Consider the following 14667-nt stretch of genomic DNA (forward strand, 5'->3'; position numbering starts at 1 on the left):
TTTGGAAGTTTGTCTGATTTCATCTCAGCAACAGAATTTTTTGAAAACAAATGAAAGAGGAAGAAACATTATAAAATGTGTTTTAGATTTTTAGGACACCCCCTAATAGGTTCAATGAAGCCCAATGAAATTTGCAGTGTGCCCCACTTTATTGCTTCATGGAGTAAACAACAAGACAAACATCACATGTAGAAATTGTGCATAAACTCACTAATTTGTACGTAAACCTCTGTTTTTATGTCTTTCATTGGCACTTTGTTTGGGCATTACATGCCTATACATGCTCACCCTCTGGAGAGCTGATGTACATTAAAAATGGATGAATTTTGGCATCTGTCACAGTTGACAGATGACGTGACGTTCACCTAAGGTCTATTTGATCATTGAAAGATGAGAATTATTTTAGACACATTCTTCGTGGTCCATGTTAAAGCAGCTGATACTCGGGTTGAATTCCTGGCAGCAGTGCTTTCAGCTTAGCCGCTCAAAGATAAGGCTGTATGACAGAAAGATTATAAGGATTAACCTTGCTTTTCTTCAAATGTACAGAAATACTCACAAGGGAAAGTGCACATTTGTGTACGTGTGCACACAAGGAATCTAATAGTGAATGTGGCAGTTTTATTTCTGTCCAGAGGCAGTGCAAATTCAATGAGCTGTGCAGTAACACACTTTGTCTCCTTGTCCCTTCCTCAACTCCATTTGTCCCCCCATTTCCTTTTCCTGTCCTTTTCTCGCTCCTAAATTTTTTTCAGCGGTGTGGGTGTCCTCGTGCTTTTCTGTGTGTCTTGGTCTCGGCCAAAGTCCCTGCGTCAACCCTTGTATGCCATGGTTGCAGCACTTCCTCTTAATGGATACATAGTGCTTGCCAGCAGCCTGACCCACAAAATAGGGAGAAAGGAAGTGATGGGAGGGAGGACAAAAAAAAACAAGACAAACAAGAGAAAGAGTGGTTGGAGGGAGATAAAGAGATGTAGGAAAAGGGAGGGAGAGAGCAAAATGGGCAGAGAGCAGGAAAGGTGATTTTGTGTAGAATACAGTATATCTATTGTATGCAAACTTAAGTGTGCTGGTAGACTTTTATTGTGCATATAGATACTCTATTCTTAGCAAGCCCATGTATACTGTACAGTTCATTAAATTTTAAATAGGTCAAAGATGTAGATACACATTCATCAAAGTAATGGGATGTTACCTAGAGGTCGGCAGAATGTGAGTAAGACAGATATACATACAGACTGTGTTTTTTAGTGTAAGTTGTGGTGTAGAGAAAAAATACCGGTGAAGATTTCACCCTCAGGTTCTCCAGAGCTCTGTGGCAAAAGCATCCAGGTAAAAAACATGGGATAACTCGTGTCTCGGTGTCTGAATACTGCATGATATCCTCAACTAAATCCCGATGGGACAGTACCTTTTCTGTTGTATTGTCAGAAGAGAATGTAAAATGTAATCCCATTTGTTATTTACACAAGTATGGTTGGTCTTAGATCGGATGTTTTGCCACTGTCGATCTCCCTGATCTCCTGCAGCAAACTATTTGGGTTCTAAAGGATGACGATGATGGCGTGTGTGTGTTTTGAAAGCCTTGATGTATTGAATCACACAGTTTTACCTGGCCAGACTCCTCGCTGACTAAGAGATCTGCTTTCTTATACTTCACCACTCTCATTCTCTTTTTCCCTCTGTCTCCCTGACTCTCGCTCTCCCCTCCCTCCTGTCCTGTCAAATCTAACGATTTGATATTCTCAGCAGAAACAGCAGGGTTACTTTGAAGTTATGTACACTTTCTGAACACACTAAACCTTTAGAACTTACAGTTCATGACATAGTTGCTCCATTGAGATTCGAGTGCTAGCAGTTTGCAGACAGATTGATCAAATGTTCTATGTGAAATGTCAACACCACATTTTCTTTATTCAGGAGATGATTATCCATCGCACATATGCAAAGTAATTCAAGTGCTCAAGTAAAAAGTAAAAGGACATTTCAGTGTAGGACATTTCAGTGTGTAAGGTGTGTCATTTCAATGGTGACAGCTTTGTGTTTGCAGCAGGATGCTTTCTCACCAGCAGTGACAATCCTGGGAACAGACAGAAAGCTGCAAATTACTTTTTCTTCCTCGTCAACAGCTGCCTGATGTACTCTGCCAGCTGGATGCACTCTGCTAGTTCAGATGTGGCCCAGCCCACGGTCTGTATGTCGAAGGGGCTTGCTGCAGGAAAGCTGCCTGCAAAACTCCTGCAAGTAGAAATGACAGAAGTTTGCCATTTTAGCATGTCATTAATGTTGTCTCTTAAATTATACCTTTCTCCAAAAAGATAAACAAAAAGAATATCTGGCGGTGCAGTGATGTATTTTTTCACTTAATTTGTCTGTAACTGCACACTTTGTCTTTATTTTCTCATATTTTATGAAACAACAACTGCCAGAGAACAAGGAATACTCGATATACTGCAGTGGCAGAAATCTTCACTGTGAAGACTAGTTCAAGCCCTTGCAAGATTCCCTGTTCTATCAAAGAAAAAAAAAATCTTGATTCAATAGTACAATATTACTGTATATTGTGTTACATGCAGGACATACTGTGGATAGCACACTTTTACCCTAAGTTGCTATCAGCAGAGTCTGCACAGCTAGTGCGTGTATATGTGTGTATCTGTTAAGAAGAAAAAGTAAAAACAAATAGATACCAATTTGGCTGCTAAAAATCATATATACAAAGCCCAACACTGGTGAGGTGATGATAAAATATTTTAGAAATAGTATTTTTTTTTTTATCAACTATCAAATCCAAATGAATACATTGATTTCTTTGTACCAGTTCAGTAGAACTGTACGCGGGAGAGAGCGTGTCGGCAGAACCAGGCACCGGGAATGATTGACAGCTTGAATTTTATGAGATTGTGTCCTCTGTTTTTTTGTGCGTTAGACAAAATCACTAAAAAAGTAAGAACATTTTAAAATTTAAAGAAAAAGATCCTCAGCTGTCTAACTTGTTTCATAAGCAAAGTGGTGATGGAGTATTGTGTCATCTTTTAGTTGAGTTTAGTTTAGTTCTGTGATAAATTTATATTTAACAAGGTAACCGAATACATAGGAATGTCAACTGGATTTTTTTTAAATTTACAGTAACATACAGCTTTTTCTTTTTTTTTCTTTTTTTTTTATCAGTAGCTATGTTAGATTAGAGAGTGTTGTGGGTCATCATTCATTTCACACAATGTGCTTTCACAACCAACTCTGTCTTGCAGTAATATGTGACATGGAAGGTATGTATTGATGGTGTGTGTGTATCTATCTTTCCTCATTATTCCCACTGGTGATGAGGTTTCAGCATCCTTACACTAGGTGCAGACTAAACAGCACACACAAGGAGCAAATACTATTTTGTCTGGTCCAACAGTATTTTGTAATTCTACAGAATTATGTATATATTTTAACTATTGAAGTTGAGTTTGTATTGGCAAGTATGTAAAAGGAATAGTTCAGGATTTTGAGAAACTTATTCACTCTCTTGCTGAGAGTTTGATAAGAAGATCGATACCACTCTCATGTCTGTATTGGCAGGTTACGCAGGTTATCTTATCTTAGATTACAGACTGGACACGTTTCCGAAAATCTCAAACTATTCCTTAAAAGTAATCTAGCTAAAGTTTAGTAATGAAACCTGACTGATAGGTTACTTTAAGACTAACAGTCTGTGTATATGCCATTGGTCTGAGGCTGTAGTTAGGTTAGCACTGGTTACAGAGTCCTCCCTCTGTGGAAGACCAATAAAACACAAAGGGTGATTGCTAAACATGTTGTATCATTTCGGAGAACTGTCAATGTGACTGAGCTGCAAGTGAAGGTGTGCATCACAAATTAGGGATTTAACTGGATGTGCTGCGGTCGTGCATGCTTGTATTCATGTGTGTCGGTGTATGCATGCATGCTCATGTACTGTAAGCCAGCCTATTTAAAAAGGTCCTTGGACTCTCAATAGTGAACCCTATTTCCAATTCCATATACACACTTATACATACAAGCAGTCGGAAATGATGTTCCATTATGAGTAGCAAGTGCTTTAATGCATTAATTTATGTTCTGTTTATGCAATCAGCAATGTACAACTGTAAGCTTGACAAACAAACATTTCAATTACTTGTAATTTTTTATTATCTCAACAGTTATGTTTAAGTAATACCACTTAGCTCTTACATAATTTAACAAGGACCGATTTAGTTGTTGGTTAATTTTCCTGCGGGTCCTTTTTTTTTATGTTGGTTTGCTTTTTAACCAAGTGCAAACTGTGTCCTCTTGCTGTCTGCGGTGTGATTGGAAGTGGCAGCAGTTCTCTAAAGGCAGAACAAGCAGAGGGAGAAGGGGGAAAAAAACAATTATATCACTCTTTTTCAGACCCATCTGTTTAGCTGTCATTTACTGACCTAGAAAAGAGGTGGAATCACAAAACATGTCAGACAAGACAACACAGGAGTGGGAGAGAGTTTTCCTAATTCACTAACACTGACCACTTTTGAGAGGGATAAAACCAAATGCTGAAATTCATTGTTTTTCTGTGATTTGCGAAATGAAAATGTGCATACTATATTCTGTACTCTGTATGAATGAAAGTGCTGCCAATTTACTTAAGAAATTACGGTAACACTTTCTATGAAGGTCATCGCTATAATGACCTGTGCATATATTTATAACACGATATAATGCGTCCATAGCCATTATAACAGTTGATATAATCACTTACAAACATGCATTAGGCGCTATAGCAAAGTTCATAACGTATTATGACCTTTTGATTTAATGTTTTATAACTTATAGTAATACCAGTTTATGTCAATGTGCGGCAAGAATCTTCAACCATGTTCCATAACACATTATAACCACCGACTCTGCCTCGTTGTGAATACACTTTAGTCACCATTTACAATTAGTGATATAAAATGGAATATAGCTTATAGTAATGTTTGAAGTTATATAGCATGTCTTTGTTTGCTTTAAGTAAAGTGTTAAAATATCTATCCCTGTATAATATATTACAGGTAGACATAATAGCATATGAACTAATTATAAGACCTTATAACACATAATTGTTTGCTTTAAGTAAAGTGACACACATTTTGTGCAGGAAAACAACTTTTATTTATGTTTCTTCACTTTATGAACAATCTGTATGAACATTTTGCATTTTAGCACAAAAACACAACATAATTACATCAAGAAAACTCGTTGTCAGGGTGGTGAAAGATCGCTCAAGAGAAGACCTGTTGCCGACCAACATCATGTAAGAAGAGGCTCAGATGCTGTCACAGATGAATGGCGAGCCTATGGACTGGCCCTAACAGATGCAGTGGACAATTAAAGACAACCTTTCATTTGAGGCCCTCCTAAAACCTACACTGCAAATCCCACATGATCGAGTTATAAGAGGAATCACCGCCCTGATTCTGAATGACTGTAAAATTTATAGTCTGTTTGTTCTAACTCCATTTCCTCCATTTTGTTTCTTACTATGCAGCTGATGACCAAGCACCCGTCCAAGCGTCTGGGCTGTAGCTCTGAGGGAGAGAGGGACATCAGAGAACACGCTTTCTTCAGACGCATTGACTGGGAACGCCTCCAGAATAGGGAGATACAGCCGCCCTTCAAGCCCAAAGTGGTAAGTACTGTGAACATCCACTTTTACAGTAGGCAATGAAAGTGCTTAGGAAATAATTTATACTTCATAGTCTAATTAAGTGTGATACCACTTGGTATAATTACTGTAACCAAGGTCAATATGATTGGTACCCTCTCTCACATGAGATAAAGTACGGCCACATATTACACTTGTCTGTTCCTGTCACAAAGGTATTGTTACTACTTTGGGCTCTGTTTTCGTATGCCGCTCATAATGTCATCTTGTTCCACCCTGTTCAATGATTTAATGGAACTGGACCGGAGAATTAGCTGCCAAGTGTTTATCTCAATGCGCCCATCTCCTAATATTTGCATACCAGTAATGGATGAAAACACATTTTTTGCATTTTCTTTTGCAGATTTTCTGGAAATTTGTTTCAAATTTGCGCTACATTAGGATGGAAACCTGTCTACTGGCAAATTACAGATAATCCTTATCAATTTATGATTCATCCAATCTCATTTAGTGCACTTAAAATTCACTTGATCACTCAAGAAAATTCTTCTTGTTAATATTCTAAAACCTGACATAAAAATGGACGGGTGTCCAGAATATTTATGCAAATCATGGAATATAATGAGATTTGAAGTTTTAATTTACACAGTTTATTGCAATAAAAGCAAATTAACTGAAAGCCGTCCCCTCCCTCTCTCTTTCTGTCTGTCTTATTTTACTGACACACACTCACACATATTGCCCTCGTGTTGAAGTAATATGTTGCTGAAGACTCCTAATCAAGCATGTTTCTGCCAGGACACTGTTTTGAAATATCTTCTTTTACAGCCAGTTATCTAAAACTAACTGTCCGACTTAAGCAAAAGTATACCTGGAAAAAAACTGGGTTGTGAAAACCAGATTTTAAATACATAAACTGAATTTCATTTTCCAGCAGATTTTCTTTTATATGACTTCAGAAGTCATCATCTTCAATGTTACCCCACATGGAAAATGCAATTGCCACTAGGTTTTAGTGTGCAGTTGAAGTTTACAGCGGACAATAGTGGGAGACATCAGGAGAGGACATGCAACAAAGTTAAGAGAGCTTATTTCAAAGCAAAATGCTGTAGGTGTATAGGCATGCACCTACAGCAACATGCCCCCAAGCCTTTCCAAAAATTGTATCTTTATTTTTAATTATAGGAAGATTTACTTAACATTTAATAATATAACAATGATTTATTAACTCTGTGACAAAGAAGACAAAGGAGCAAACATGGTTTGTTGTCATGGAATTGTAGTCATCTTTTTTGTGATTTAGGTAAACCCTAAATGAGTGAAAAAATATATATAGTAGTATTTTTGCAATTCTGGACACTGGAGGTTTTTAGGAAAATTATACTTGCTGTTGATGGTGGTGTAACACGACAGTGTTACAAGGGACTGATAGACAGTGCCAGGAATCCATTGGTGTAGTCCACTACCCACTGCAGGATTTTCCCTGGTGAATGTTCATTTTTGTTAATATTTTAAGTGCTTCCACACTGACAGCAAAACCAGGACCACACCAGCATGATATAGTTTTGTTCAAACAGTAAGTGGTCTGTGGCAAAAATAAATAAATAAATTAAAGCTCTATAAATACAATGGTTACATTAAACATAGACTAAAGTCAGTCTAATGCGAGATATAAAACTATCTTCACATTACACTCATTTGTATGCACATATTATATGATATGTAATTCCAAAGCCTCTCATCTCAATGTATAATTAATTCCATTTATTATGAATGCATACCTCATATAGATCACATTTTGTTGCACAGTAAGACACAGTTTTGAAATCCCTTGAGATTACACATGTAAGTAAAGTTTATTTATAAAGCGCTTTTCTCAGATAAAATCACAAAGTGCCGTACAAAAGAGTAAATAAAAACAAACAGTATAAAATGTATATAAAAATATAAAAAATTAAATTAAAATGACACTAGTGAAGACCCATCAACCAAAAGCCTTTTTAAAATGTAGAGCGCACACACTTTCTCCTTGTCTTTCCATCAGTTTACTTCATGTATAGATACACAGACTCATACAGAGTTCATATAAACTGTGTTTCTTTAAAAAAAATAAATAAAAGGACGCAACAGAGATGAAGTAGGTCACTCAGTGAGTGTGTGTGTGTGTCTGTGTGTCCCTTACATTTTCAGTTTAAATATTGTAGTTCTCTTTTGTTTCAACCCTCAAGGGCTCCGGTTCCTCTAATAAGGTGAATCCTGACCTTTGTCCGTGTAGTCTCCTGCTCTCCTGCTGAGTGGATTCGCTGGGTGTCCTGAAAATGCTGTGTGTGCTTTGTGTGTGTGTGTGAGAGGAAATGTGTGGCAAGGTTACAGAAAGTGAGGGTAAACAGAGATTGAGAAAAGCAGGGGAGGAAGATTTCCTTGCATGTCCGCCTCATCTTTGTGTCTATTTGCTGCATATATGTGTGTGGGTGGATAGGGGAATAATATCGGACAGAGAGAGAAACATCGAGAGAGAGGAAAGCTTCTGTGCTTGTATATTTGTCCACGCTGGAATTTGCAGGGAGGTGGATGCATGCAAATGTGCATGTCCTTTGCACAGTGCATGCTTGCATGGGTCTTGACGCAGATAAGGGTGAAAGATGAGAGGTGGAAAGAGAGTAGGACATTGTTTATGCTCCCTGTAACCAACATAAACTACTCTGTAACAATCTGTCATGTCCATCTCACTATGCCATGTAACAGCTCTGTTTCTGCGCCTGTAACACCCCTCTTTAGCTCGGAAATGACCAACCAGTGGTGAAAAATAAGTAGGCAGCAACAACAAGCCAAGCAAAATATAAACCTCCAATTTTATTTATACATTATATTAAATACACATAAAAAGTTAAAAACAAGACTGAAGCTAAGAAAGCTAAAAGTCAGTTCAATGGGGAAAGCTCAGGGCAAATTAAATAGAATGGAACAACGCGCTAAGGATTGGTCTGCTTCTGGTAAACACAATCTGGTCAGTTGTGGCCTGCTCACTGCCTGTGGCCTCTGGTAACACCACTAAGCAGTCGTTGCTCTGCACCATGCAACTCTCCAGACTCCGACCCAGCCATGTCCCACACAATCTTGGATACCAGCAGCAGCCTCAGCACACCTGCACACAGTACACAGGAGACAAGCAGAAACTCCCAACAGCAATTTACAAAGATATCCACCCCCATTCCACACGACAGATACTGCCACCAACCCACATAACACAAAATACATGCCCAGAGAAAAAGGCATTCAACATTATCACATGCAAACAAATCTGTAGCTGCACACAGGAGACAAGTAGAAACTCACCAAGCCTAGTGTGTGGCTGGTTAAATGACTGCAGATTAGAGGTCACGCCCAAGCACACTTGTCTACCATCAGCCCATCCCCATGCAATCAACCTATGTGAAGACCACATCCACCAAACACACATAGTGTTCACCCATCACACTATCACTGCACTCAAAATCAGGCCTTTACAGGTCTACCCTGTTGCACGCTCATTACCATCAAATGGCTATCATTATACACCTCCCTCTCACCCCTCACCAGGTCTAACCCTGCCTCTCAAATCCACTCCTCCTCCTCCTCTTTCCTTTCTCCTTGTGCATGTATTCCCGCTCAATCTTACTTCATCCACCTGTGACAGCTGTGGAATTGCAATCAATACACCGGCTGCACCCAGCTGACAGATTCAAACCATCTGTATCTGTAGGACTGGGGCTTCAGAGGACACAGTCTGTGGTAGAATGAGTGTTAGGGCAGACTCAGTTAGTGTTGATCCATATTTATAGTGCTGGATGCAGTCACTGTGCAGCCGTCTACTGCAGGCACAAAAAAAGCACATAATCAAATGCCAGCCGCATCCAGCGAAGTATGAAATAAGGCAAATTTTTTGAGAGTACAACACACATGATTTCCACATTTTGTGCCCACTTGTGGCTAGCTGATCGTTTTTATGGCTGAAGGGTGGAAAAATTAGGTCAAATAGGAAAATGCTCATCGGGATGGGAGCAGTGAATGAAGGGAGAGAAGCAGGGCAAGAAAGAGTGGGAGGACTTAGTCACTGCACAGAAGTCTTGGAACAGTGTCCAAGGAAGGGATGTGCACCCATGGACACTCATACATACACACACCCAGAAAATTATGGCAATGTGGATGAGTTATGACTCACTGTAGCTGTAAGAAAATGAGAATCACAGACAGTTGCAACTTGACCGAGCGTGTCTGCCTTTCCTCTTTTAGCTTACAGGACAATCATTTTTAATTAGTACCACAGCACAAAGCACAAGAAGTCATGTAAGGGTCTGGTTTTATCTTTACCATTCTGGACCTACAACCCATGGATTCAACGGTGCTTTGTGATTTAGTCCCATTACACAGCAATTAAAGCAAATTCAGTTACTAAATAATAAATAAAGTATTATATACAACTTCCATATAGGGCAACAGAGAGCAATAATACATTTCTGTGTATGTGGAATAAAATGAAATTCTGAAATACTACATTAAAAGGTGTTACTCCCCCAGTTACTTTTAAGTATTAAGTAGGCTGCTAATAACAAACAAAATGTACAGGAGATTATGACAACATATACATATAGCTTCCCATTTCAGTTGGTTTCATGGAGACAGAGGTAAAGAGAAAGGGAGAGAGAGAATCATGGCACAACTCTTAGTGGAGGCTCATTTACCATCGTTAATATGCTTGAGTGCGGAGGCGAGAGAGAGAGAGGCAGGGAGATTAAAGATGAAGAAAGTAGGTCAAAAACCCATGTAGGACACTATGTCACCATGTATGGGAGGATGTAGCAACAGCATAATAGGTTTGGTCTCACCCCATAAGGGTTGGCTGAATCACACAATGACAAATAGGAGACCAGCAATGCGCTTTTTCAAAAAAATGTCACAGAGGCAGTGGTGCAGATTTTCAACGCCATGGTTCATAACCTAATTTTCTCCCTTTGTTCTTGTTGAGCTGATCCATTTAGCTTCATTTATCTTATGGGAGCAACTCATAGGATGTCGTTTCTAGTCTATTCGAGGTCTTTATTGGTATTGTGTGCTCCTTCAGCACAGAAATGATTCAGCATACAAACATGCTAACCACTGTCACAAACTAAAGCTCCACATCCTTTATGTCGAAAGAAGACACAGATCAGGATAGGAAGTGTTTCTCAAATCTTAGCAAAGACACTGTCAGTTTGGCAGCTGAAGCTTCAACCCACATATGCTTTGCGTATACACTGGTAGAAAAACCTCCTAAGAGCAGAGGCCTGGTGTCACAAGGAGTGAGTGAATTAGAGAGGGACATCTTGGTGCTGGCTATTGTCGGTGGAGGTCAGAGTGAAAAATGTGTTGCTTCACTTGAGCGACGGATGGTCAGTGATGGATAGAAGAAGACAAGCATACCCAGCAGTTGAAGGTTGCTGCTGATTATCCATCAGGTGTCTGCTGTGAGGGAGAGAGAGAGTACACACAAACACACACACAGAGCCACATTTGCTCCCTATCTTGAAGTGTGTGTCCTGCCTTCTATCCACTCTGACAGAGTGGTAATGGCTTGGAACGAGCGTCACCTGTCAGTGACAATAGTCATGGGAGGACATGGCGTTTTTAATGTTTCTCACTTCCGTTACATCGCCCGACATGTGATGTCAAGAAAATAAAGATAGAAATGTCTGTAACTTGCCACAGTGTGTTTGCTTGACAAACACGGAAAGACTTCCCTTAACACACAAAGACTGGCACATAAGCAGTTGCTGGAACATACATAGATGCTCACATAAAACACAAACACACAGATCCTGTGAATGTAGGGCAGCAGTGGATAAGGCCACTTAGTTACACATTAGTCAAGAGTTTCAAAGCCAGATCACGGTTGGTTGTAAAGTCAAATGCCAAAACTGATTGGGAGTGATTGAATAAATAAATAACTGATGTGTAATGGCATCTATGAAATGTCCTTTTCACACCTGCAAATCATCTTAAGCTATGGATCAGTGGCATAGAAGTTTGGGTTTATAGTAAATTGATACAACTTGATCATAATGAGTGTGTGTCAGTCAGTCAGTTACTGTATACAGATACATAGAGGGGTAAAGTGCAATTACTGGTGTTCACTAAGTAGTAACAGCACATCCAGAAAAGGGACAGATGTTTTGATTAGGGCTGCCCCCAACTAAAGATTTTCTTAGTCAACTAGTCGCCGCACCTTCATGATATTACTTTAAATATATATATATATATGTATATATATATATAATATTGGCCATCAGAAAATGATTAGAGTTCCATGGCTGAGAAGGAATGTTACGAATAGCATTGTTAACATTGTGCAACATTACAGAGAAATACAAAACCGTAATAATGAGCCTTCAAAATATAATAATTTTACAAGAGACATGAAGTGAGCCGCCTCTTAACGACAAAAGGTAATTATTCTGAATGTGTCGGAACAAACAGCAAGGAGATTGAACATTTTGTTAATTTATTTCAACACAGTATAACATCACACAAGTCTTGTTGTTCAAACCAAGGAAATAAATAACTTCCAACATCATAAGAACAAATACTCATGGACTTATCAACACCATGGATGATGTATAATGTTACCTACAAATTAACTTGTTACAAACTCGTCGTGTCTTCATTGTCCCCGGCGCCAGAGTCCTGGTCAAAGCTGCTGTAAATCACCTTGGTACTGTATTCCCTGTCATCAAACTGGCTTCCAACAGTCTCGGAGGCTGTGTTCGGTCCTGGTTTGTGTTCAGTGGGAGGCTGCGAAGGCTGGATCAGTTGCCTGCTCTCCCTGCTCTACTTCTGGTGCTTATTCCGGCTCCACTCCCTGGCAACATTCCCGTGCTGAGTCCCCTAGTCACCCTGGTACTGAAAACCTCTTCTTACCTGTGGTCCAAAGCTCCTGTGCTAGCGGTGTAAATACTCCCCCAGTACTCCAAGCTACTTCAGGGTAGTCCGCTAAGAGGACTGCTAACTAGGTAATGGCAGCTAGAGTTCTGTGTTGCAACAATCCCCTGACACCTTTTTCCCAGAGACAAGGCACAGCTTCTGAATAGAGTTTGAGGTTGTATTTTCTGAAACTACCCAACTTATGAAACGTTTTCTCTCTACTCTCATCGACTTGCGGTTTAGTTGACTATTAGGGGCAGTCCTAGTTTTGATGTAGGAGATTTCTGTCTGCTGTTGTTTGTTGTTCCTGGTTGTTTTGAAGATATATATATATATATATATATATATATAGTCTTTATTTCTATGAGTGAAAAAAGTGCTATTGTTGCCATCCTCCTTTCTTTGTATCCAAGTCCTCTGTTAGAGCCCCTTGGCATTTGGATTCAGAATGCACAACAGTAGCTCCCAAGGTAACATGAATGCTTATCAAGCTGTGCACAAGTCCCAGCAGTGTGTGTGTGTATTTGGGTGTATGATTGTGAGTGTTTGCGAATGCATGCATCCATGTAGGTGAGCCCAGTGTATAGGTGGACTAACTGATGAGGATAGAGAAGGATATTATGTACAGCCCTCTGTCTTTCTTACTCACTCGCTCTTTCTTCTGTACGCTCTGCCTCATTTCCTCCTGGTTTTTCTCCAGTAAAGACAGAGGAATAATTTAAAAGAGAAAAGAACAAGTAATCTTATATATTCTCTGCTATTCCATAATAACTATTTAACAATTTAATTCGAAACTATTTCTACCAATAGGACACGTCTCTAATGCCCTTAAATTGGAGAGTCACTGATTTAACACACCTCATTTGGATGACAAATTGAAGCCTTTTTATGTCGATGCCATTGTGTTACCGGCTCTAACAAGTTTTAAGTAAAAAGTGATTGACAGGACATTTAAATATTAATACTTTCTATTTTAAAAAAGAGATTTTTGTTAAATATGTGTAGTGTTGTTTCTTCTCTTTTAAAAGAATGTTAGGACTACCAAGGCACAGGCTGGTAATTTTGTGTTATAGGGTACCCTCCTTAGCAGATCCTCCACAAAAGCTAATCCTAAAAGGATTCTTTTGGCAGGCACAGAATCACTGCAAAGCAAATATACAGCACAATAAATGAGATTAGCTTGGAAGGAGATAAAACAGATGGTTTCCATGTTCTCTGGTCTTATAGGCATAGCCTAGTGTTGGAAATGGTTGTCACACGAAAAGCCTACATTGGTGTAGTGTTTTAACAGGATCTGGTAATGTGTGCATTACTTGTTAAAGCAATATGTTCTTTTCCTCTGGTCTGAGCAAATAAGTAATGTAAATCTCAGTAATCTTATATGAACTCAAAATGGCTTGATTTGTGACTTGATTGTTAAGGCGGGTACTGTATGAAACAGTACCACTTTTTTCCAACTGCTGTATTACAGTAATACTTAACTCAAGTTGCACCTGTAGTAGCACATTAAAAAATTTGGTTTTATCTTGGAATCTGCTGTGGTCATGCATGTCATGTAGGATTTATTTCAGTTAAGGAGAATATCTCTATGGAAATAAAATGAGATCCATGCTCACTCATCTCCGAACATGCCCATGACCTTCCTTTGCTGAGAAATTCTCTGTGCTAACGCATCCACCATGTGACATGATCCGTTTCTGTGTCTTTGATTTATTTTATTATCCTCTCATCACATAAACATGAAAACACTTTTGATGTGTCCTATTAAATACTGACAGCTTTCCTCCTTCTTATGAACACATTAATTAAAGGGTAACTTTGGTATTTTCATCTTGGACCTAGTGTCTATGTGACTAATTGGAACAACATTTTCTGAAATTGTTCCATTATTGAGTGAGCACCCTGCAGTTGGCAGAAGTGAAACAGGGCTGCAATGTAATCCTTACTGGCAATTGCACCCCGTCATAATATGTCCACTAAATTAATGAGTCTGGTGGCTTTGACAAGAGCAATATAGTCATTGTTTCTGGTTAAACAAATAGAATCTTACTCTTTAAAAAAAGGTCTATCTCTGTAGGGATCCTTTCCATAACCGGGGT

The 14667-nt window shown here is 39.0% G+C and overlaps 1 protein-coding gene and 1 long non-coding RNA gene across 4 annotated transcripts in view; one reads left to right on the top strand and one right to left on the bottom strand.

The window, feature by feature from the left end:
• The window catches only part of prkcaa (protein kinase C, alpha, a), a 178428-nt gene that overhangs the window by 157999 nt on the left and 5762 nt on the right, over positions 1 to 14667 (top strand). The window contains exons 16-17 of one of the 3 annotated variants that reach the window (XM_046046365.1): positions 5516 to 5656; positions 6036 to 6197. In XM_046046365.1, the coding sequence (XP_045902321.1) occupies positions 5516 to 5656; positions 6036 to 6107 (213 nt within the window). In that variant the 3' untranslated portion in view covers positions 6108 to 6197. Of the gene's footprint in view, positions 1 to 2129; positions 2638 to 5515; positions 5657 to 6035; positions 6198 to 14667 lie in introns of those variants that run through there. The other 2 variants (XM_046046364.1, XM_046046366.1) reach the window with 2 other exon arrangements.
• On the bottom strand, positions 1889 to 7955 carry LOC123969203. Its single transcript, XR_006824676.1, has 4 exons — positions 7815 to 7955; positions 7017 to 7115; positions 4201 to 4337; positions 1889 to 2238 (listed from the first exon to the last, which is right to left on the bottom strand). It is a non-coding gene; the product is annotated as an uncharacterized LOC123969203 (long non-coding RNA).

Source organism: Micropterus dolomieu, linkage group LG04 (assembly GCF_021292245.1).
Source record: "Micropterus dolomieu isolate WLL.071019.BEF.003 ecotype Adirondacks linkage group LG04, ASM2129224v1, whole genome shotgun sequence".
Taxonomy (NCBI): Eukaryota; Metazoa; Chordata; class Actinopteri; order Centrarchiformes; family Centrarchidae; genus Micropterus; species Micropterus dolomieu.